Here is a 23,451-nt window from a genome sequence, read left to right on the forward strand (position 1 = left end):
TTACTACATCATGGCAAGTCCTTTGCACCCCTCCCCATGCCAAATTCTTGGAGCTCCAGAGTCAAGTGCAAGAGCACAGCAATGCCACAGAATAGACTATATGTCTAACAGTCAGACATTTTTAATGATAAATGAGTGTTCTCAGTTTTTTGATAAATGTTTCATATCTAGTATGGAATAGATACAATCAGCAAAATAATTAAAGCTACATTTTAAAAAAGCAATGTTTTATTATGTAAAATTTGACATTGAAACAGTACAACTGGACTTCAAATCCATAGCAACTAAAATTTTTATTTAGTAAGTGGATCAAAGCATAGTGCCAAAAATACATTAATGTTTAAAAATTTTTACTAACATTAAAAAATACTGTAGAACACATAACTTTAGAAAACTCCAATGAGTCATTTCAAAGTAAAACTGCCTCAGACTGTGAAAAGAAAAACCCTAGATGCCATACCTAAGTTACCCCGTCCCAAAATAATGCCCTTACATTATCTCAGCAATCCTTGAGTCACAGTGGTTATAAATCATGAGCACATCCATGAAAAGACTGTGAAAAAAGTCAGTGGCCACACTGTTAAAGAGGTAATACTTAAAGATGTCATATTTTTATATAGTGTTAAGGTTCCTATCACAGAGGCTACAACACACAGACTTCAGGGAATGCTCAGAACAGACAGCACACATGTCTCTGTCACTGGGTTACAATGGAACGAGAGCCCTCCCTTCCCCCAAACTATAGCTCATACACTACGTGCAATATGGATCCCAGCAGATCACTTACAAATCTGTAGAACTCAAAGTACATGTTATTTTGGCTAAATGATACATACTAGTTTATACTAAAAATAGTAAAATTTATGACAACTTTTCATTTTTTTAAGACTGCTTTCTTAAGAATGGTTTCTCGATGTTGCTATGCCACATTTAAATTTATAGTTTCTGATTTCTTTATAAGGAGTAAATTCACTTTACAGGTTAGATTCAAGGCTGACTCGTACATTTCCAGAATGCCCTCTCTAACCTGCAGAATGCTGAGTGGGACGTGCCAGTCAAACGTGCGTGCTGACTCACCCTGCCTCTTCGTTCTTCTGGGAACCACCCTGTGCTGAATCTTCAGCCTCACCCCTGCTCCCGTCGGGGCACTCCACAGAGGTTCCCCCACCACCTTCTCGTGCTCGAATGCGAGCTCCTGGCTGATATAGCTGCAAGGCCGGTCGATCCTGCCAGGAGAGAGCGGTGGTTACCCTTCCAAAGGCGAGCAACTTCTCTACTTCCAGCATCTGATAACCGTAATCCTCTAAAGAAAATCAGCTAAAAATCTGTCTTTTTCACAGCACTATCTCATCTCAGAAACCAGGCACTTTGAAGCCAAAAAAAAGGGTGTGGGGGGGGGCACAAGCAGAAAGACTGTTAATATTTAAAATAACTTGAAAGAAGGTAAAATTAGTTCTCTGGGAAAAGGTTATTGTTCAAACCCAGAACATTCCCTGGAACCAGCAGAATCATGGCATCTGCCCTCCCAGGTGGAGAGATGAAAACTTACACATCTGAGCCCCTCTAAATCACCAGGCAGGGTGAACCCGTGGCCCGAGACCAAGCAAGGCATGGGCCCTCAGAGGTGGATTTTTAGGGCCATGGACTAAATAATTACTGACACCTGTAATTTCTATGTGGGTTATTCCTGAATTGCCCCTTTGTAGAAAATACCAACCCATCATCTAATTAGACTCTCAGAAATGGAGAAATGCAATGGTGGTTGAATAATGTGTATGAAACACTACTGAACTGCTTCCAGACACCAGTATGGTGAGTCCAGGGAAGGAGGAAACGACTGAAGATCAGGACTAGGAGCAACAGTGGAAGCCAGCCAGCTCTGCCCTGAAGGAGAGGAGGAACAACCAAACCCCAGCTCAGGGGAGCTTCCAGCCCCTCGAGGAGGCCTCCTCCACTCCTGTGGCCACCTGGGGGCCCAAGGACAGGGCAGCCTGGGTGGGCATGTCCAGCGAGGTGTTTTTGCAGGGCTCACCACTCCTGGGCCCCACAGTCACCACCGGGGCATTTAGCAGCTTGCTCTTGTCCTCAGTGGAAGCCTGAGTAGGGGGGAGGGTGGGAAAGGCCTCGGAGGGCCCCATGGGTGCAGAGAGAAGGGCGGGGTTCACATGCCACCACCTGTCTGGGGCTAATATGCATGGTCCTGCTCTTACCAGAGCAGCACTGGTGTGCACAGATGGGGGTCAATACTGATGCTGAAAGGACATCATAACCTGCCAGGCCTCCTAAGGAGGAGCCATTATGCACAAGGCACCCTTTTCCACCACAGCATCACAGAGTTCATGGAGAGGAGTCCCAGCCCCTAGAGCTGTGCAAATAAAGACCACTCACTGCTGCTACATAAAAAGGCAGCTGAAAAACAAGTGTTCATATAAAAACCTTCCACCAAAAAGACCCATGACTGTCCTAGCGCACGTGAGGTTAAGGCAACTAGAGAAACTCCTGAGTAATAGACGCGATTAGCCAGGGGTGAAGATAAGAAGGCTCCCCTCTCGGGGCACCTGGGTGGCTCAGTTGGTTAAAGCACCCGACTCTGGTTCAGGTCATGATCTCACATTTCGTGAGTTCAAGAGCCTGGAGCCTGCTTCCGATTCTGTGTTTCCCTCTCTCTCTGACCCTACCCCACTTGCGTTTTCTCTCTCTCAGAAATAAAAAAAAAAAAAACATAAAAAAAAAAAAAAGAAGAAGAAGAAAGTTCTCCTCTTGCCTGTGCTTTTGCCTTGCCTTTACTGGGAACATTTTAAAAATCAACATCACTGATACCAGCAACACTTTGGGTGATCGGAAGGGAAGGCATATCTGAGTAAGAAAAGCAATCTCAGGTCACACACTGTATGCTTCCACTTACACAGCACCCCTGCAATGACAAAACCATGCAGACAGTGGACAGTGTCCCTGCTGAGGTTGGGGATGGAGTGGGACAAGGGTGTGCGCCGCAGCCTGGGTAGCCTCAGGCCCCTTGCTCACTGGGCTATGCGGGACTGACTGGCACCACAGGGCCTGGCCCTATAAGGGGGCCCTATAAGCACCCCGTTGGTAGTGCTGCTCCACAACAATATGATCTGAATAAAAATTAACCTCAATCTTTCAGGAAAAAAAAAAAAAAAAAAAGCTGTTTGTTGGTCTAAGTAGGCCATTCCAATCCCGTGTTGACTGTGCAAATCTAACTGATGAGTATTTATGAGCCATCCAACTATCTACTAATAATCACTACATTACTAATTACATAAAAGAAAGCTCCATCAAGTGTCATGAAATGCAAACTGTTGGGGCAGTGCACTCACTAAGAGCACAGGACCCAGTGGGGGCAGACTTCCCACTGGCAGAGTGTGTGACCCTAAATCCCCAGACACCTACGCAATTTCTCTTTCGGCTAACTAAAACCACCCCTGTTCTAAAGCAGAGGTAAGGCCTGCAGGCATGCAGTTTATGCTATAAAAGCTTTTATAGTCGATGAATGAAAGATTATCCCAAACAAATAGAAGAACCTTGTTTCCTGGGCGCTCCGTTTTGGGTGCTGGGCCACCTTCACTCCTCTGCTCTTTCCCAGGCCGCTCTGCTGTCTCCATAGGGATGCCACTGTCCTGACTCCCCTTCTTCCCTCTGTCTGGGGGGCCTCCTTTCCTCCATTTTGGCTCTTCTTCATTTCTCCTTGAAAGCCTGTCAAACTCACAGTGAGCTCTATGCTTTCTGCTGTCAGCCACATGGCATCTTTGTGTTTCAGGATCTTTTTCTCCGAATCTTCTGTCCATCTCCCTTTGCTCTTTATCGCTGTCATTCTGTGACCTATGATTCAATTCAAATTATCAGTAACCTTAGGTATATTGCTTGACAAGTACCTGTATTCCCATTCATACCGCAAGTTCCAGAATAGCCAGGGAACACCTAAGTCTGCTCGTCACCACACTGCCAAGTGTGCATGTAATGGGCACACCACAGGCATTCAATAAAAAACTGTTGATGGGGCGCCTGGGTGGCTTAGTCGGTTAAGCGTCTGACTTTCGCTTGGGTCATGATCTCGCGGTTCGTGGGTTCGGGCCCCGCGTCGGGCTCTGTGCTGACTGCCGGCTCAGAGCCTGGAGCCTGTTTCAGTCTGTGACTCCCTCTCTCTCTGACCCTCCCCTGCTCACGCTGTCTCTCTCTCTCTCTCCTAGAAATAAATAAATAAAAAAACATTAAAAAAAAATTAAAAACAAAACAAAACAAAAAAAAACTGCTGAAAGATGAACTGACAATAGTAATGACAGTATCTATTATTAGACTTGAATGACACATAGATAATAGGCACTGTGCTACGGTACTATGTATACTTAGCTTTATAATTTTTAGTCACGCCCCCCAAAGTAAACATAACAACCCCCCTTACAGATAAAGTACCGGACACCAAAGTGTTCATGTGACTTTCCTAGGACCCCAGGTACGTGTCCACCATGACACAGAGCTGATACTGACAGCCTTGTTTCGGCTTCAAGTGTAGCTACAATTAATTGAAATTTACTAATTTTTATACATTATCAAACTGACAAATGAATAGTAAATAAATAAGTGGCTGCTTAGCTCCTCTGCTTCTTTTTTTTTTTTTTTTTTAATGTTTTATTCACTTCTAGGAGAGACAGAGAGAGAGAGACAGCGTGAGCAGGGGAGGGTCAGAGAGAGAGGGAGTCACAGACTGAAACAGGCTCCAGGCTCCGAGCTGGCAGTCAGCACAGAGCCCGACGCGGGGCTCGAACCCACGAACCGTGAGATCATGACCCAAGCGAAAGTCGGACGCTTAACCGACTAAGCCACCCAGGCGCCCCTTAGCTCCTCTGCTTCTTAAAGGTCTTTCCCTCCACGACCAATGGCAAAAATCCTCACACACTATTTCTGGCTTCCCCACAAAACAGAAACGGCAGGACTGCTGGAGAGAAAAGGGTCTACAAGCAAAGTGCGGATTCATGCCAGAAACGTGACAAAAGGCACTGCTGTATCATAACCCATAACACAAACACCTACAACAGAAACTACAGTCCTAACATCACAGATTTCATAGTAATATGTAAATTAATTTTATAAACTAACCAATAAACCAGAATCCCCAAAAAGAGAGAAAAATTTTTTTTATCCCAAATCTTTGTGTAAGACAGACAGTAGAAGTCATTCCGACTGGTATGTTTCTGGGCAAATGGCAGCCTAATCCCACGACCTTGCCATCTTGCCTCCAAGTACAAATTCACTTCCAGACATTTCAGAAGCAGCGCAGCCCTGGGCTCCAGAAACTCCTTGGGTGTCCTGATGCAGTGCATGAGCAGGAGCCCCGGGCCAGGGGAACCAGAAGCTCAGACACACGTGGCCCCACCGACCAAACCTTGAGGAGGCTCAGGGGTGAGAGGGAGGGGCTCCTATCTGACAAGGTCCTGGCGGGTCTCTCTGGCCCCGGTGCAAAGACAGTGTCTGTCCCATTCCACACAAGCCCTGCTCACGCTCCTTCCATGAGCTGCATGTCACAAGCAGGCAGAGAAGTACACGCCCAGGGACCCCTGGCCTGAGACAAGCAGGGCTAGTGGACCACCAGGATCCACACAACTGCTGGTCAGATTCCACGGTAGGGCCACAGGGATGGTAACGCCGACACAGGAATCCTAGCATTTGGACAAAAGACCGGGAAGGAGATCCTGAAGACCTAAAGACTGACAACAGGAATCCAAAGGGAGCAAGGACAGGAACAACTACGGAACTAGCAGCACGATATGTTCCTGCTTTGAAGACGGACTTCAGGCTGCAGATGAAATGCATTTACCAAGTTCCAAGCATGACCAAGAAGAAATAAAGATGCGGATAAGCATATCCTGGTAAACCCCCTGAATTCCACAAACAGTATGAAATACAAGCACTTGCACTGACAAAGGACATATATGACTCTGACAGTGACAGTCACAGGCTCACTTTTCCCTGGACTCCTCCAGCGAGCTCCCCAAGAGCATGGGCTTCCGGACAGCACATCCAGGACAGGACTCCTGTTCTCCCTCTCGAATATCCATTTCCTCTCTTCTTTCTTTTGGCTTCTCAGCGGTTGGTTCCTCTCCCTTTTCTGGCTTCTTAAGAAGCTAAGAAATTATAATGTCAGTAAAACATCACTTTTAGAGTACAGTATAGACGAAGTTATTTAATAAAAAAATAAAAATATAAAACAACATTGAGCACAAGTGTGTGAATAGCAAAAAATGTAAGCTAATGGTGCAGCAACCAGGTTTTTGGCTAAATGTATAAGGCAACATTCAGTCAATGAAATGTTATGAACAATGTTATGAACAATGATTGAGGACAGTTGATGTGAGGAGAAGATGCTCGTGCTGATGAATAACAGAATGCTACAAAACTGAATGACCTGGTCTCTATTTGTATGATTACACACGCAGAACAACATCTAAAAGGCTGGCAACACTGTTAATAGTGGTTTTCAGGTGGTGGGACTGAAATGATCTTTCCTTTTATCAACAAGTTCTAGTTTTTTCCTAAATGAACAGGTATTGCTTTTGTAATAAGGAAAAAAACATTGTTTAAAATGCTGCATTACACTGATGACTTTTCGAATAGTTTAGACTTTTTGAAACACTTCTTACTCTTTCTTGAATCAGCCTGAACAGGTTGCTTTCTTTGAATTTGGGCCCTCCTTGCTGTTCTCTGTGTAGTTTACTATTTGAAATTCAACTGTCACAGGTATGTCAGTTTATAAAACAAAAACAGAAGGTATACTTCTGAGAATTTTTTTCTAACTTTTAAAAGTGAACATATTTTAGGGGTGCCTGGGTGGCTCAGTCAGTTGAGCATCCGACTTCGGCTCAGGTCATGATCTCACGGGTTCAAGCCCCGCATCAGTCTCTGTACTGACAGCTCAGCGCCTGGAGCCTGCTTCAGATTCTGTGTCTCCATCTCTCTCTGCCTGCTCATGCTGTCTTTCAAAATAAATAAATGTTAAAAAAAATTTTTTTAATAAATAAAAAATAAAAGTGAACATATTCTAAATTACACTACAGCAAAATTATACACAGGTAAGTTTCAACCACATGAGTTCATTTAAGAATCAAACAGATAAAAAGTAAAGCCAAGCACTAAAAGTTGTAGTACCTTATCTACCCTCATTCTGTCTGTGGGATCTATGAATTTAAACACTTTCTTTCATGTATCTACTGACATATTTTTTAATTAAAAAAGCAATATATGCTGGTAATACAAGCAAACCATAGGGAAGTATACTAGTTTATGTTTCCGCCCATCCATCCAACAAATAATTTAGTGCACCTATTTTACTTGCAATACTTCTGAAACCAAATGTGTGGTTTCTTTTCCAAAACCACTTCTCCAAACTCTCAACACAGACTGGTGTCTTACAATTCCCTTCAGATTTGCCACTAGCTAGCTGGAATTAATGTCAGACCCCACAAAACTGTTCCCACTTCAGATGCCAGTCACAAATCCCAAGCTGCCACTGGTACTTATGACTGACTGGCTATATATGCAGGAGTTTCTTGAATGACAATAACTTGCGAAACTCAGCGAAGCTTTATACTCACTAGATCACTGGTTTATTATAAAGCACACGTGCAGGAACAGCTAGATCAAAGAGGTGTACCATGCAAGCTACAGGGCAATGGCCCAGGGCCTCTGGGTCCTCTCTAGCAGCAGAACCCTCCTGGCACCTTGATGTGTTCACCAGCTTGGATGCTCTTTGGACCCCACATTTTAGGGAACTCTACAGAGGCTCCACTTCATGGCGACAAATGATTAAATCATTGGCTACTGGGGACTGAATTCAATCTTTAGTCCTCCTCCATCTCTTGGGGTCATAGGGCTGGCTGAGCATTCCAACCCTCTAATCACGTCCAGTCTTTCTGCAATCACCTCTTACCCTGAAGCTGCCAAGGCTGCAGCCACCTGTCATCTCTCTGGCACAGAGAAGACACTCACCCCTCCAGGTTGCAAGGGCTTTAGGAGCTATGTGCTAGGAACTGGGGAAAAAGACCCCTGTGTTAGGTGTTAGGAATATGGTTGTGAGTAAGAGACAAGTGCCCACGGTGAAAGAACTCACAGGATATTCTGGCTGAGGCAGTGGTGGCCATGTGGGGATGGAGAGAATGGTACACGCAGTGACAAAATCGGAAAAGTGAACCAGATAATCTTAGGTGGCATGAAATGCTACCAACAATTAATAGAACAGCAAGAACAAAACAAAACAAACAAACAAAAACAGAGTGATGTGGGACAAGGGGGAGAGAAGGAATGGCCTCTCAAGGGGTTCAGGGAGGTTAGCCATGAATAGAGACCAGATGATGAGAACGAGACACTTATGAGAAACCATAAGTCTTGGGGGAAACTCTCAATAGAGGGAAGCAAGCAGAGGCCTAAGGTGACACCAGAGAGAGGGAAACAGAGAGGCAGGAGATCCAGGGAGGTGGGGAGAAAGAGGGAGGAGGAGGGAGGGAGGAGGAAGGCGAGGGGAAGAGGGAGGTGGGGGAGGAGGAGGAGGAGGTACGGGAGGAGGAGGAGGAGGTGCCAGTCTTGTGTGCTTCCACCCAGCCCACCTCCATTTTTAAGAAGCTTTTTGAAAAAGGTCCCACAACTAATAATGTAATCTACTGCCTACAGTTTGTGTCCTCAGGAATTTTGTTTGTAACTTTGGTAACCTAACTTCCTACTTCAGCCGAAGCTCACACCTAGTTTCAGAACCCTCAGAGGAAACTAAAACCAGCCGGGTTGCTCTCCTTGCATCATAGTTTCCTTTATCGTTAAAAATAGCCATGAGGCTATCTCTCTGCATCTGCAGTTTTATGATATTCACACAAACTCTTTTAGAATTTCTTCACAGATTTTATTTTTCAAGTTACAAAATAATTTTAATTCTCCAAATGATCCATAAGGCAGAGATCCCGAAAGGGAGCTCAGATGCTCATTAAAGGCAAACCTTGGGCTCGGCTGTGTGCCTTCAGGTCAGGACATCAGACACGCCCCTAAGGACAGAGGCTGTTGATTACCCGTGTCACTGGGGTCTAATCTGCAACCAAGGTTTTGTTTTACCAGATTTGGACAAAAATAACCCTTTCTCTTGCTTTATGTTTTGACTCCCTTTTCTCTACAGAAAGGAACATACGTTTACTTTACTGACATAATTTTTTTATTTCTTTGACTTATTTTGGACTCCAATTCCATAATTTAAAACATAAAAATAAAATGCTACATTTCAAATACTTTAAGCCTTACTTAAAATTATAACTGAAATTGCAAGCTACAAGTTTCATTATTCCTGAAAAACTCTCAAAGCTACTGACAAAAGTACTTTTGAGAGTGTGAAGATTAGGCACTGGGTTGGCTATGATTTTGTGTTTAGAAAGATAAATGAGATGGTTAGACAATATTTCCATATCGATGACCATAAAATTTCTATTAAATGTAGATCTATTTTGTGCCTGGCCATGACAGAACTGAATTTCTATCATGATGAATGCTTAAGGTTTCTCTGTAATATATATATTTTTAAATGTTTATTTATTTTTGAGACAGAGAGAGACAGAGCGTGAGCAGGAGACGGGCAGAGAGAGACGGAGACAGAATCTGAAACAGACTCCAGGCTCCGAGCTGTCAGCACAGAGCCCAACGTGGGGCTCGAACCCACGGACCGCGAGATCATGACCTGAGCCAAAGTAGGACGCTTAACTGACTGAGCCACCCAGATGCCCCGTTTTCTCTGTAATATTAAAGTTTCATTTGATTAGTTACCTTTCCAGGGCTGTTGGTTTATGCTGGTGGAGAGGACAGGTTTGCCAGAGGAAGTCTACCTATGCAGTCTTGTTGGGAGAGAGGTGTGCTCGCTACAACTGCAGTCACGTGGAAAACACGCCCTCAGCACGGTTTCCTGAGGGAAACCCTGGTTTTGCCATGTCCTTGCTGACTGGGGGGGGTGGGGCGGGGGGACATGAACTGTGTTTATTTGATAGTCTTGGCTGGGTTCCTCAAATTCATCAATGTTGTCAGATTATGAGACATTTTCTGTGGGACAATCAGTTCCCCACTCATCTTGTGCATCCAGGTTTTGTCTTTGCAGCAAATGTGCTCAAGGGCTATGACCTGCCCCGCATCCTTCACCCAGATGAGGTTTTCAGCGATGTCTTTAACCTTCAAGAAGACACCTGAAGAAACGATCTTCGGAAATTACTCCTTAGTGTCGTTCATCAGATACTTCCGGTTCTCCTCCTGGTGCTTCCCAAACATGCCCCCAACCTGAGATTAGGCACCACCATGTGGCTTTAGCCAGTGAAATCAGAAAAGAAACGTGGGCGTAGAGCCTGCAGCACTGCACGTTCCCTTCCCAGGCATGAGGGCCACGGAAGCAGACGCCAAGGTGCAGCCCCGGCCGCTGGGTCACTGTGGGTCACCACAGCAGTGGTGAGCAGTGAATGACAGCCACAGTGAGGTACGAGGCTATCTGTCACTGCAGCAAACCTAGCAAGGCCTCAAGGACACACACGGCTGTGTGTTTTCCTAAGAGTTTTGTTAAGAAATTGTTCTCACAGCTGGGGAGCCCCATGTGACCACCTATAGGAGAAACTGATTTAGAAGCAAAGGCCTAGAAAAAGCCTTGCCTTCCCTGAAGAACTGGTATGTGTTTTCCTCAGGGATAATGACACTATGTTTCTCATCAAGCATACCAGAAACCAGCCTATGGCTCAGTTATGGTGGCTCTGATCTCTTCCCCATCCTCTCCCTTTCTACTCTATCTTCTCCCAAGTCCTGAGCTTTTCTTTTCTTTCTCTTCATGATACAATTGTAATGAGTCCCTATAAAGCATCTCAAACCTTCTGTGGAATGAGGGAAGGTGCACATTAGGTTGAAGTCTAAGATAAGTAAAGTCATCTGAGCAGAATACTAAGAAGTAAAGGCTGACTCAAATTGGGGCAACATATTTTACACCGGAAAGACCTCCTTCTGTGCATTAGCCCACCCTTCCAGATGAATGCATCAGTCAAAGGAGAAACTGGGCAAGAGATGTAGAAACCATTGCTGCTCCTGCAAAGAAAACAGTAAAACCCGGTTCTAGGAGTGACCCTTCATCTAGAAAGGCCAGCACACATGGAGCCAGTGGTTTTCAAACGTGTACGTCTTCTCACCAATGGAAACGTAAGCAAAAGCCCAAACTCTGACATGTAATTGTGGGGCTCCTCTGGGTGGTCCTCCTCCACTTCCCCCACAGTATGTCCAAGGAACCCCCAGGGCTCAGGGAACACAGTTTGAGAACCACTGCTATATCGCAGAGAAACGCAGCTATAAAAATAAGAGACTAGGCTAACTGAAAATGTCCTTACAAGTAGGAAGAGCTAAATACCTAAAAGGCATGCCTATAGTAGAACTGCTTTTGGAAAAAAGAGAGGAGAGGTCTCCTCAAAATTACCTTAATCCTTACTTCTCTCTCAGCTGTTCTCTTCTGTTTGTCTGCTTCTTTTCTCTTACACTTCTCCTCTTCTCTCTTTTTTCTTTTTTCTTCTTCCCGTAATCGCTTCTTCTCCAGCTCCCTCCTCCTTCGCTCTTCTCGCTTCTCTTCTCGAATCCTCTAAAGATGTGGAAAAGTAGGTGTATAAATTGTCTGCACGAATGTTGCAGAGACAGGAAGGATATTCATCAGGTAAAAAGGTAGACCTACCTGCTTCTCTAATTTTCTATTTCTAATATATTCCAAAAGAGGTGTGGTTCTTCTAGCTAAAACACAAAAATTGTAATGTAGTATTTAACTCTAAAATATGATTTCTTTCCTTTATTTTAAATATTTGTTTTCAATTTAATCCTTAAACAATCAGGCTGGCTCAGTAGACATAGCGTACAACTCTTGATCTTAGGGTTGTAAATTTGAGCATACAGATTACTTAAAAATAAAATCTTTTAAATAAATAAATACAATTTAGATGTGTAGACATTGTATATGGGGTAGTTCCTATTCCATCCCTATAAAATCATGTCACCTAGAGGCACTGACAACTCTACACATAGTAGGCATCAAATTCCTCATTCTTAAGGGAGTCTTCATATTACTCACAAAGACACTATAAAAGCAAAAAAGAAAAACGAGTACAATGGATTCGACTTACTTAATATTATGAGTATCTTTGCATAGTTTTTTTTAGGTTTATTTATTTGGGGGGAGGCAGATATAGAAAGGGAGAGAGAGGATCCCAAGCAGGCTCCAGCCTGTCAGCTCAGAGCCTGACGTGGAGCTTGAACTCACAAACTGTGAGATCATGACTTGAGCCGAAATCAAAGAATCAGACGCTTAACTGACTGAGCCACCCAGGCGCCCGAGTATCTTCGCATTTTTGTGGATATTTTATAACATTACATAGCACGGTGATAGATTCAATTTGATTCAACATATATTCTGGGAGCTTCTTCCTTTTCTGCTCTCTAGACAATGATTTTAAGCAATGTAGATTCTTGTAATTTCCCATGATACACGCTCCACAAACCAGAATAACCAGATGTAAAAGTTTAGACAGTGACCCTCCACATGGCACTTCATCTAAGCAGCACCAACCACCCAGGAATGAACCTCTTTGTAAACTCAAACCCGATCCTCAGTTTTCATGTCCTGGACCTGTCTAACCTAACCTGAAATTTGGTGCCCAAATGCGGCGGGCCTCCTGGCACAGCCTCTCAAAGAGACTGGTTCTGAGAAGCATGTGTTCCCTGTGGTAGTGGCTGAGGATGCAGGTGGGAAGGCAGAAGACGGTTTGGGTCTATTCTACAGATCTTTCAAAACCTAAGATTAAATGAGGGAAGGAAGAATCCCTGGATGCACTTGAAGACTGCCCATGACATTTCCAGAATCCTAAGGATCAGGAGTTAATCAGAAATTTTATTACAAAGCTCCTGGGCAGGGGTTCTTACCTTGGAAATAAGGACTCCTGAATACCTCACCATAATATACCATATGGCTTCTGCCAGGAAAGCTCTGCCCTGGATTTGGGGCTGTGCAAATGCCTATGTTTCATCATAAGTACAGGGGACAAGAAGAGTCCAGTACCTCTCTGGGGGGCTCCTGTGTTAATCATGAACTCTGGCTCAGGATGAGTACAGCCGATGCCCTTTGTAATAGGCAAGTCCCCTCAAATAGGGAGGACTCTTCTCTTCACCATGGGAGTTCTGGACTTGTCGGCAAAGCATAGGACCAAGACCTCCCTGGGCAGGTGGGGGAGCCGATACTGAGATCCCGCCTGCCTTCCCCTTTTTCCTACAAAACACCTCCCGTGTTACCTCAAAGGATTGATATGAAGGGTAAATGAGACTCTGGATAAGAAAGTGCCTTACAAACCATAGAAATGTATCATTTGTTAAACAAAAGGTACATGGCCATGTAACATAACACTAATTTAACCAACAGCATAACTCTTACCACTTACAGAGAGCTGTTGCACCCTTAGCACTGTCACAGCCACCTGGAAGAAGGGAAGCTGAGGCTCGGACGTGGCCACATGGTGGTGAAGTCTTAGGGCTGGAACCTGAGCCTACAGCCCCTGCTGTGCCACTGCACTAACCAGCAACTCACGGGGAATTATTTCTACTTAACCCTCATCACTCACACTAGATCCTAAGAGTCCACTGAGAGCCAAAATCTAAGAAAAGATCAAGGCAATTTGCCATGAATTGCCTGATTAAGATCCAAACTTCACTTTTTATTTAAAAAAAAATTCCAAACTTCAATGGGCAAAAACGGGATCACAGATTCTGATTCACGTTTACTCATTCAGTAACACACAATGACCACTTCCTGTGCACCAGGAACAAGGCGAGGGACTTGGAATGGGAAAGAATGTTCCTCTTGTGTGGGAGGGTGGCTGGAGCCGCTGGATGGTATGTATCTGGCCACCAAGGACTGTCTCAAAACTGTCCACCAGTGGAAGACCCTGGTCCTTCTCTGTGGGTATCCTGTACATGGCCATTTACAACCAAGTAGGAAAGAAATGACGGTGAGGGTGGTGCGTGGGGATTGGGGTAGGGTGAGTTCTATAAATAATTTTTAACTTCTTTTTTAAGCTCTTCCTAAATTTAACAAGCTCCATAGTGAGATCTCGATTTGCCTCCAGTACTGTTCTTCCCCAGCTTGCCCTACGTCAGTGATGGTGCCTCCATCCACTGATCTGTTCAGGTCAAACTCCTGGGAGCCTGGATTCCTTCTGTTTCCTTTCTTCCCACATCCAAGCCACCAGAGCTTATGTGGACTCCGCCAGCTTGCACGAGCAGACTCCCTGGACTGAAGCAAAGCCTCCCACTGGAAGCCCAATGTCTTATCAGGGTACCCGCAACCTGTCACGTTCAGAGCAATGCATGTGAAGTGATGGGGAGAACTAATCAAGCCATGCCACTCCTTCAGTGGTCACAGCTGCCTCTCGAATAAACCTCTTACCCACGTGCTTCTTCAGCCACTCTGCCGGTGACCCACCCATGTCCCAGGCGCACAGGCGTGTATCCTGCTCCTCGGGGCCCACAGCTCAGCTTCCAGCTCTCGTCTCTAGTCCCCTCTTCTCTCGTCTCTTAGCACGGCTGCTCTAAGCTCAAATGTGGACTCGGAGGGCCTTTCCTGCCCAGGATTCTTTCATCACATTGTGCCAGTGATCCCATGAAAATGCCCTGGCTTGAAGCCTAATTATTTTTCAGGTGTTTATCACAGTCTTTCCCATGAGCAAGGCAGCTACGTGATGGCAGAGGCCTCATGCGTCCCATTCATGTTCACTCCCCACATCCAGTCAACATGTGCTAAGAATGAGCAAATGCATCCTAAGAACATCTTCACAAATATTTGCTTTAGGGATTAAAAATTCTTTGAGCCACACATCAGCTGTTACAAAATATAAACCTTCATTACTTGACTAATGAAGAACATTTCAAATGTTAAACTTTCTTACTACTTTACTCCACAGACATTCACTGAATACCTAAACTTGTCTAACAAGGTACTATGCACTGGGACCACCAATATGAAAATACAGTTCTAGTGGGGGGTGGGGGAGATGCGCAAATAGGAATGTAAATTATTAATAGTGCAATCACCCCGTTCTAGAGGCCGTAATGGGTGAGTGGGACACAGCCACAAAGAGGAACAGGGTAGCAGGGGCAAGGAGGAGCAGAGCCAGACGGCGATGGGGACATCAGGCATGTTAACAACCTGCCACTAGGGGAGAATCATTTCTAAAATATGCTGCTTGCAAACAAAGGGCTGAAGCCTGATTCGAAGCAGAGTCTGTGCTCTGGCTGGGTTTATCCATTCATCTGCTTGGGTCCCTCAGGAGCCTTGATGTTTCTTTGAAGAGCAGCAAGATGACCTCACACTTAGGCAAAGCATCTCATCTCTAGGACTGCTCTTCAGAAGGATGACTGACTTCAGCCTTGAGCCACAGCACCCCTCCCTGATGTAGCAGGCACTGAGCACCCCAATGCCCTCTTCGCTGCTCACCTGGAAGCGTCATAACCATCAACAAAATGACTATAACTGAAAGCTCTGGGGCCCTCCATCAGGTACTCAGAAATATGTTCACAGGTTGCCATATTTTTGTTAAAACTGGAAAACATTCTATATTCCTGCCAAGCCTGTCCCAAGTGTGAATTTCTAAATAATCATGAAAAAGAAATACATATTCTATAAGTACATATCTCAGTAAAGAGAAGAAATGAACAAACAGACCAATAAGTTCTCTTGTCTTTGCCTCTATGTCTCCCAGGAGAGTTTCAGGATTGGCATTAGCTTTCTCTTCCTCCACACAGTAATTTTCCAAAAACTTCTTATATTCTGGATCTGTAAATTAAAAAAGAGAAAAAAAAAAAAGAAAGAAAGAAAATAAACATGCTCCTCCCCATATCTGGGAAAAGAAGTATATCTGATCAATGTATTTGATTTAGCAGTTTTCTAATTCAGCCTTTGTGAAAGGACTCACCGTCTTCAATGCTTCCGGTTTTGGCATCTTTTTTCTTGAGCTTCTTTTTGGCTATCTTCTGGAATGGGGCAAACTCTACCACTGCAGGATATTCTAGGCCTTTATTAGAAGACAAATTGCAAAAGCCATTCTGAAATTCCACTACGTTCATTTTAGAAAATAACACTTGCCTTCTTAAAGACTCTGTATAACAATGACAATATTAAGCTGTTTTAACTATATTTCGAGCAACCGTAACCTTTCCATGTCAAACTCCAGACATGAACAAAGGACAGCATTTATTTATTAAATAAAATGATTTCTCATGTGGTAGTAATGCTTATATAACTGAATGCATTCAAAATTCATCAAATGGTGAATTTTACTTTAACTCAATGTCAATAAAACCTTCTCTTCCCCACTGAAGTTTATCATAGAAGACCGTTAAATATGTTCCTTAGTCACATTTAAATTTCTTCTAATTTTAATTTTTTTTCAACGTTTATTTATTTTTGAGAGAGAGAGAGAGAGAGACAGAGCGTGAGCGGGCAAGGGGCAGAGAGAGAAGGAAACATAGAATCTGAAGCAGGCTCTAGGCTCTGAGCTGTCAGCACAGAGCCTGATGTGGGGCTCGAACTCATGAACTGTGAGATCATAACTTGAGCCGAGTCGGACGCCAACTGAGCTACCCAGTCGCCCCAAAATTTCTTCTAATTTCAAAAGGTTAATTCCATTATCAACTTGTTATGTGAGTTCAAGGGAAATACCTTGCTTACAAGAGACACTTGACTAAAAGATGGGCTTCAAAGAGTGTGCACAGTAATCAGACAGGGTTTGCTTCAAACAGTAAAGTTTAGAATGCAAGCCATGAGAAACTGATTTGGTTGTTACGTGCAGGGGGGAAAACATACCAAGAAATGTTCACTAAGATAACCTGCTATATGCTTAATCAACAGATGGAACACTTCTATGTTGGTACTAAATTCACTAAATAATCACCTTAAGCCTTGTCAAAAATGGCCAGGTGACTCTGATATCGCAACTCTTATTTATCTGGAAGATATTTCCGTTCTAACCTTAACTATCCAGGATAAAGTCAAGAACCAGGAGGAGAGCAGGGCTTTGGATGGGAGAAACAATGTCTGATTCGCTGCTCCATCAACAATACCTGGGACATAGATATTTATTAAACAGGAGTTGACACGCTTCCTGATTTTAAAGCTTACTACAAAGCTACAGTAATCAAAACAGTATGGTATTGGGGTCCCTGAATGGCTGAGTCAGTGAGCGACTGACACTTGATTTCAGCTCAGGTCATGATTCCAGAGTTGTGGAATCAAGCCCCGCCTCAGGCTCTGCTGAGCATGGATCCTGCTTAGGATTCTCTCTCTCTGTCTCTCTCTGTCTCTCTCTCTCTCTCTCCCTCTTCCTTTCCCTCTCCCTCTACCCCAATCACACACTCTCTCTCAAACTAAAAAAAAAAAAAAAAAATTAAGGTAAAAAAAACCACAACAGTATGGTACTGGCATAAAGATAGACATATAGGCCGATGGATTAGAACAGAGAGCCCAGAAATAAACCCTCACATACAAGATCAAATGGTTTTCCATGAGGATGCCAAGACCATTCAATGGGGAAAGGACAGTCTTCTTTAACAAATAGTGTTTGAAAACCTGGATAACCACACGCAAAACAATGAAGTTAAGCTCTTAGGTAACATCACAGACAAAAGTTAACTGAAGAAGGATCAAAGACCTAACCATGACACTTAAAACTATAAAACCCTTGGCAGGAAACATGCAGTGAAAGCTTGGCATTAGATTTGGCAATGCTTTCTTAGCTGTGACACCAAAAGTACAGGCAACTAAAATAAAAATAGAAACATTGGACCACATCACATTAGAAACATCAATAGACTGCAAAGGCTACCTATGGAATGGGAACAGAATCATACATCCAATGAGGGGTTAAGATCCATAATATATTAACAAAAATTTTACATTTAACAAGAAACAAATAACTCAATTTTAAAATGGGCAAAGAATTTGGAACAGAAATTCCTCCATTCCTCTTCCTCCAAAGAAGACATACAAACGGCCAGCAAACACACGAAAAGATGCCAACATCACTAAGCACTAGGGAAATGGAAATCAAAATCGCAATGAGATACTGCCTCATACCCATTAGGGAGTCTGCTATCAAAACGCCCCAGGAAACAACAACTGCCGGGGAGGACATGGAGAAACTGGACCCCGTGCGCTGATGGCAGGAAAAGAAAATGAAGCAGCCTCTATAGAAAACAGGAGGCAGTAGGCCAATTCCTCAAAAAAATTAAAACTATAATATGATCTAACAATCCTGCAATGGTATCTACAAAAAAACTGACAGCAGGGTCTCAAAGAGATACTTGCATACCACGCTCACAGCAGCAAAGAGCTGGCAGCAACCCAAGGGTCCACTGACAAATGGATAAACAAAATGTGGTACACACACAACCGAATATTACTCAGCCTCAAAAAGGAAATTCTGACGCCTGCTACCACGCAGGTGAGCACTGAGGACACCGTGCTACACGAAGTAAGCCAGTCACAAACAGATGATATAGGGTTCCATTTGGAGTGGTGTCTAGAGTAGTAAATTCATTGAAACAAGACACAGAAAGGTGGGTGCCAGGGACTGGGGATGGAGGAGAGGTGGGGAGTTATTTAAAAAGTAGAGTTTTAGCTTTATAAGCTGATAAGAATTCTGGAGGTGGGCTGCACAACAGTGGGAAAGTACTTAACACTACTGAACTGTGCACTCGGGAAAGGCTAAAATGGTAAATCTATGTTATGTGTATCTTACCATAACTTTTTAAAAAATAAAGGAAAAAGGCACTTGGATGCGCAACCATTTAACACAAATGTCAAATAGCTCAAGCATTAAATTTGGTTTTACTCACAGGACAGAATCTCTTTACCTTAGCTAGTTACTCTTTAAGGATTTCTTGCTCCCTCTCAGTGGAGAAAAACACTTATCAGGGGTGGGGTGGAGTGGGAGGAGGCTGGCTGGTGAGGGGTGTTCAGAGAATACACACAGGTATGCAGACCTGACTGCAGTGGACACAACACCTGACAGTGTGACAGGGAAGGAGGACAAAGGGAGGACCCAAAAGTACAGAGAATTAGGACGATTTAGAGGAGAGGTAAATATCACTGTCGCCGCGGGCAGCTGTTCAACAGTCAGATACTGAGGTTCGTTACTGCAATCCCCTTTCTCCCATGACATTGTCCAGAGATGGTATGATTAAGAAGAGTGCTCTGTTTAAGATATAGGTATAAGTGAATAATATAGTTTAGAAAACTTACATTGAATATGAACAAAGTAATTTAGTTTTGGTACATAAGAAAGTGAAGCTCACTTATCCAGAAAACTCATTTATATGAAAAACTTCACTCTCTGACAATACATAAATAGGTTGTCATGGTTACAAAGAATTGCCAGAGTTCTTTGATTTACATGTAATTTCAATTTTCAACACAAGCACAAACCATAGTAACACAATCAAAATTTATGAACTTATTTTAAGTCAGTATCTGAGAACTTAAGTACATCACAAACATTCCAGCAAAACATAATTAACGCACTTAGAGACTATAATAGTTTAAAAAGCCAATGATCGAACCTTTACTGTCAATGAAGATATATCCATCAAAACGATCTCTAAAAAGAAGGATGTCATCAGGATTTCTAAAATTAATGTATGCTCTTGAGTAGAGATGAGGATAAAGACTGAAATAAGAGATAACAATGAAAATTGTTAGCAAAAAATGCACGATTTCTTTAATTTTAATTTTTTCTTTTCTAGATGCAACAAACTATTTCAAATAAAACCTTTATGCCAAAGAATTACCTCTCTGTTAATTACAACAACCTGGGTATTCTTTAGCAAAAAAAAAAAAAAATAATAATAATAATAATAATAAATAAACAAAACATTGCCCGAGCTTATTTTAATAACTTGGGAAAGACACTTAAGGTCAGTTTCTCTATTACACAAAACCAGGGTTAAATTATTGGTCTTCCCAGGATGAAAAATCACAGGCAAGGTTATTCAAAGGTTTACCTTAGCTCACATCATGATGCAATACAACCTAATCATGATTCATTCACACTTGGAAACGTTATATTTGCAACAGTTCTTCACTGATTCAGAGACCACCTTTATGTATTTTAAAGAAATTAATTGTAGCACATGGTATGGGGACTTCAGAAGGACTAAGTCTTTCTCCTCTATCTCACAACTACCAGTTTCCTTCATAGGCAGGAACTTTCAACCCCATTTCACAGATGAAAACATGGAGGCTCGGAGAAATTCAGTATGTGCAAAAGGTGCAGCTAGTTAAAAGGTAGGACTGGGATTCCAACCGGAGTCACTGAGTCCAGTGCCTGTCCTTTAATGGTACTAGTTTTCTTAAACATTAGTCCTTTGCAAATCACCTATTTTTTTTAAACCAAATCTATATGTACCTGTTAGTGATATTTTTCTTTGAATGGACCTACATTTTGTACTCCAATGTATTTATTCAGAAGTTTATATGGCTACCATAAATGCAAACTCATGACACTGAAGATAAAAAGGATAATAATGATAATAAAGGTAATAATAAAAACAGTGAAAATCACAAAATTTAGCTGAACTGTCATTTTTTGAAGGTCTAACCTGAGGTCTGCTCTTTCATTGTTAATAAAAAGATCTGTTAGAGTGTTTTCAGAGCCACCTTACTACCCAGGTGTAAAAGAGAACAGAAAAAGATATAACCTGGCAGGTGTGAAGTGGGGGCAGGGGTCTTAGTGATGTAAGGGAGCACAAGTCAGTTTCTGGGAGCTGGAATACTGTTTCTTTCTCTGGTATTTGTTCTTTTTAGACTATAGTGGTGCTAGTGGAATTTAATGACCTGCCTACTTGGAAACAACTTGCAGAACACTTGTGGGGATGAGCACCGGGTGTTATATGGAAACCAACTTGACAATAAACTATTAAAAAAAAAAAAGAAATAAAGGTCTGCACTGATTTCTGGGTACATGTAGGGAAGAAAATGGAAATACACATAGCTTCCATTATCTATAATAATGTCTCATCAAGTGACAAGACCTCTCAGCTTCTTAATGTTGGTAAGCACCTTCTCACCTGAAATCGGCAGTAAAGAACTCAAAGTAATCATGTGCCGGCAGTGGGTGTAGCTGCTCTTCCAGCTGCTCCTTGGTGAGGCTGGGAGGAAGCCGCCTGATGACCACCTGGAGAAAGGACGCTGGGTGGGTTTTGATTCACTATTATTGCCTCAATAATCTGAATGTCATCTGTGTTTAGGGTCAGAAGGAGATCTCAACGAGGAGTCCAGTAGAAACACACATTTTGGGAAAAACTACGAAATACATGCATAGAGAATATGGCTATCAAAAGGGTAATCTAAACGCGATCAGTGAGGTCAGAAAAGGCTGTGCATAAAGCAGTTCCTTTTCAGGAAGCCAGACAACTGTTGGCATGACGCTTACTGTCCATGCCCGAGTTGAAAGAGAAAACCTCTGCGTACATTCTGCCTGCACGCAGGGCGGCAGCAACCCTAACAGCCCGGTGGTGCCCCTGTCCTGTCGCCCCGGCCCGCGGTACCCTCCCGCCGCCTTCCTGGACCGGACCGGATCCTCTTCGAGCCGCCCCCTTGCATCGCCCGGGCCGAGGACACAGCCTCCCGGGGGCCCAGCGTCTCAGCGTGGCAGCCCCCATATGGAAACAACACAGGCTGAAGGCGCTCCTCCTCCTCCTCACACCAGAAAAGGCCGCGTCTGGCGGAGCGGGAAACGGTTGCAGTTGCACCTCGTCCCCGCCCCAGCCTCGGCCGCTGTCCGCGGTGCTGAAGCGGCTGGCCCGGCCCAGACCCCCCGCTCCCACAACACGCCGCGCGTGGCCTCCCTCACCTCCTCCGCACCACCCCGTCTTCACTCAGACCACAATTCTTCTCGCGAGGTTTGCCTGCCCCGCCCCGCAGCACCTCACCCCCGCCCACCCACCTTTCTTAGCCCCACCCCCCGGGAACCACACCAACCCTTGGCCCCGCCCCCATCACGCTCAGGACCGTCCCTCTTCTCCTCGCGAGGTCTGCACACAGGACCTGGCTCAGCCTGGGGAAGACCCTCCTCCTCTCGCGAGGTTTGCTGTCCCACCCCTTCCCTACCTTGCTCAGGACCGTTTTCCTCTCCTCGCGAGGTTTGCAAGTGCCGCCCCCGCAGCCCAAGGACGACGCTGGTGGCGCCTCGGGTTCTCGCCGCGGCGACTCCCGGCGAAACTGGACTTCCACGGCTGACAGCTTTTCCCTCCCGCTCGGGCATCGCGCAGCAACAGCAGCCCCTGGGCCTCCGGCTCCCTCCTTCTCTGAGCGCATCTCGCACTCGCCGCGGAGCCGCCTCTACCTCCCTCCCAGGCCGAAACTTCGCGAGAACTGGGACGACACCGTCCCTCCTCCCTCCTCCCCCCCCCCCGGCCCATGATGCTCCACGTCCAGCGTTGCATCCCTCTGTCCCAGGGAACCTGGAACCTGGTAGTGCTGCTCGACGGAAAGCGGAGGCGGGCCCTGGCAGCCTGGCCTTGGGTGGGTCTGGGAGCGGCGAAGGGTGGAAAGGCCTCTCCCACTAGTCGGGCAGCGGGAAGTTAGGTACCAGAGCACGTTTGGCTAAATGTTCCTGAGAAATGCATACACGTGCTTCACAAAGTACTTACAGCTATTTTATTATTTTCCAACGAAATCTGAACGTTTTATCAGAGAACAGCAATTACACCTCAGAAAAATGAAGGGGTTGGCAGACAGCACTAATGGATACTCGGCCTTTCCCTACGGAGTAGAATAAGTGCTTCGCAGTTGGGAGCAGAAAGTGACCGGCCCGGAAAGGGTTTATTCACCTCCAATTCCCGCATTCCAGGGACGAGTGCGCTACTCAGGCCCATGGCACTCACAAAACTGGGCCTCAAGGATTTGCAGTAATTTTTACGCAGTTGATCGAAGCTATTAATGGGACAGCAGCCAAACCTGGTTCTCATTTTTTGAGAGAGGGAGACCGAGCACGAGTGAGAGAGGGAGAGACAAAGAATCCAAAGCAGTCTCCACGCTCTGAGCTGTCAGCACAGAGCCTGAGGCAGGGCTGGAACCCAAGAACCATGAGATCATGATCTGAGCCGAAATCGGACGCTTAACCGAGTTACCCAGGTGCCCTGTAAGGTCTTCATTTTTAACTTTTTTTTTTAATGTTTTATTTACTTCTAGGAGAGAGAGAGAGAGAGAGACAGCGTGAGCAGGGGAGGGTCAGAGAGAGAGGGAGTCACAGACTGAAACAGGCTCCAGGCTCTGAGCTGGCAGTCAGCATAGAGCCCGACGCGGGGCTCGAACCCACGAACAGCGAGATCATGACCTAAGCGAAAGTCGGACGCTTAACC

At 44.5% G+C, this 23,451-nt stretch overlaps 1 protein-coding gene across 2 annotated transcripts; it reads right to left on the minus strand.

The window, feature by feature from the left end:
- Positions 1-270: 270 nt before the first annotated feature.
- Positions 271-22,465, minus strand: UPF3A (UPF3A regulator of nonsense mediated mRNA decay). Of its 2 annotated transcripts, none has more exons than XM_039221621.1 (10): positions 22,199-22,465; positions 21,157-21,263; positions 19,651-19,757; positions 16,008-16,106; positions 15,758-15,868; positions 11,729-11,784; positions 11,492-11,638; positions 5,983-6,143; positions 3,546-3,843; positions 271-1,226 (listed from the first exon to the last, which is right to left on the minus strand). In XM_039221621.1, the coding sequence occupies exons 1-10, from the start codon at positions 22,403-22,405 to the stop codon at positions 1,074-1,076; spliced, it is 1,446 nt and encodes a 481-aa protein (XP_039077552.1). In that variant the 5' UTR covers positions 22,406-22,465; the 3' UTR covers positions 271-1,073. The 2 variants fall into 2 exon arrangements, with proteins under 2 accessions (XP_039077552.1, XP_039077551.1); XM_039221620.1 differs by having other exon boundaries at positions 272-1,226; positions 11,480-11,638; positions 22,199-22,464.
- Between the last annotated feature and the right edge of the window lie 986 nt (positions 22,466-23,451).

Source organism: Hyaena hyaena, unplaced genomic scaffold (assembly GCF_003009895.1).
Source record: "Hyaena hyaena isolate Hyena2069 unplaced genomic scaffold, ASM300989v1 scaffold_992, whole genome shotgun sequence".
NCBI classification, from domain to species: Eukaryota; Metazoa; Chordata; class Mammalia; order Carnivora; family Hyaenidae; genus Hyaena; species Hyaena hyaena.

Excerpts from the sequence above, each read along its gene's own strand:
- UPF3A (XM_039221620.1), bottom strand. The coding sequence starts at position 22,405 with ATGCGCTCAGAGAAGGAGGGAGCCGGAGGCCCAGGGGCTGCTGTTGCT. Across the intron at positions 15,869-16,007 it reads AACCGGAAGCATTGAAGACG|ATCCAGAATATAAGAAGTTT; the intron begins GTGAGTCCTTTC and ends TTTAATTTACAG. Across the intron at positions 6,144-11,479 it reads AGAGAGAAGTAAGGATTAAG|CTTCTTAAGAAGCCAGAAAA; the intron begins GTAATTTTGAGG and ends ATAATTTCTTAG.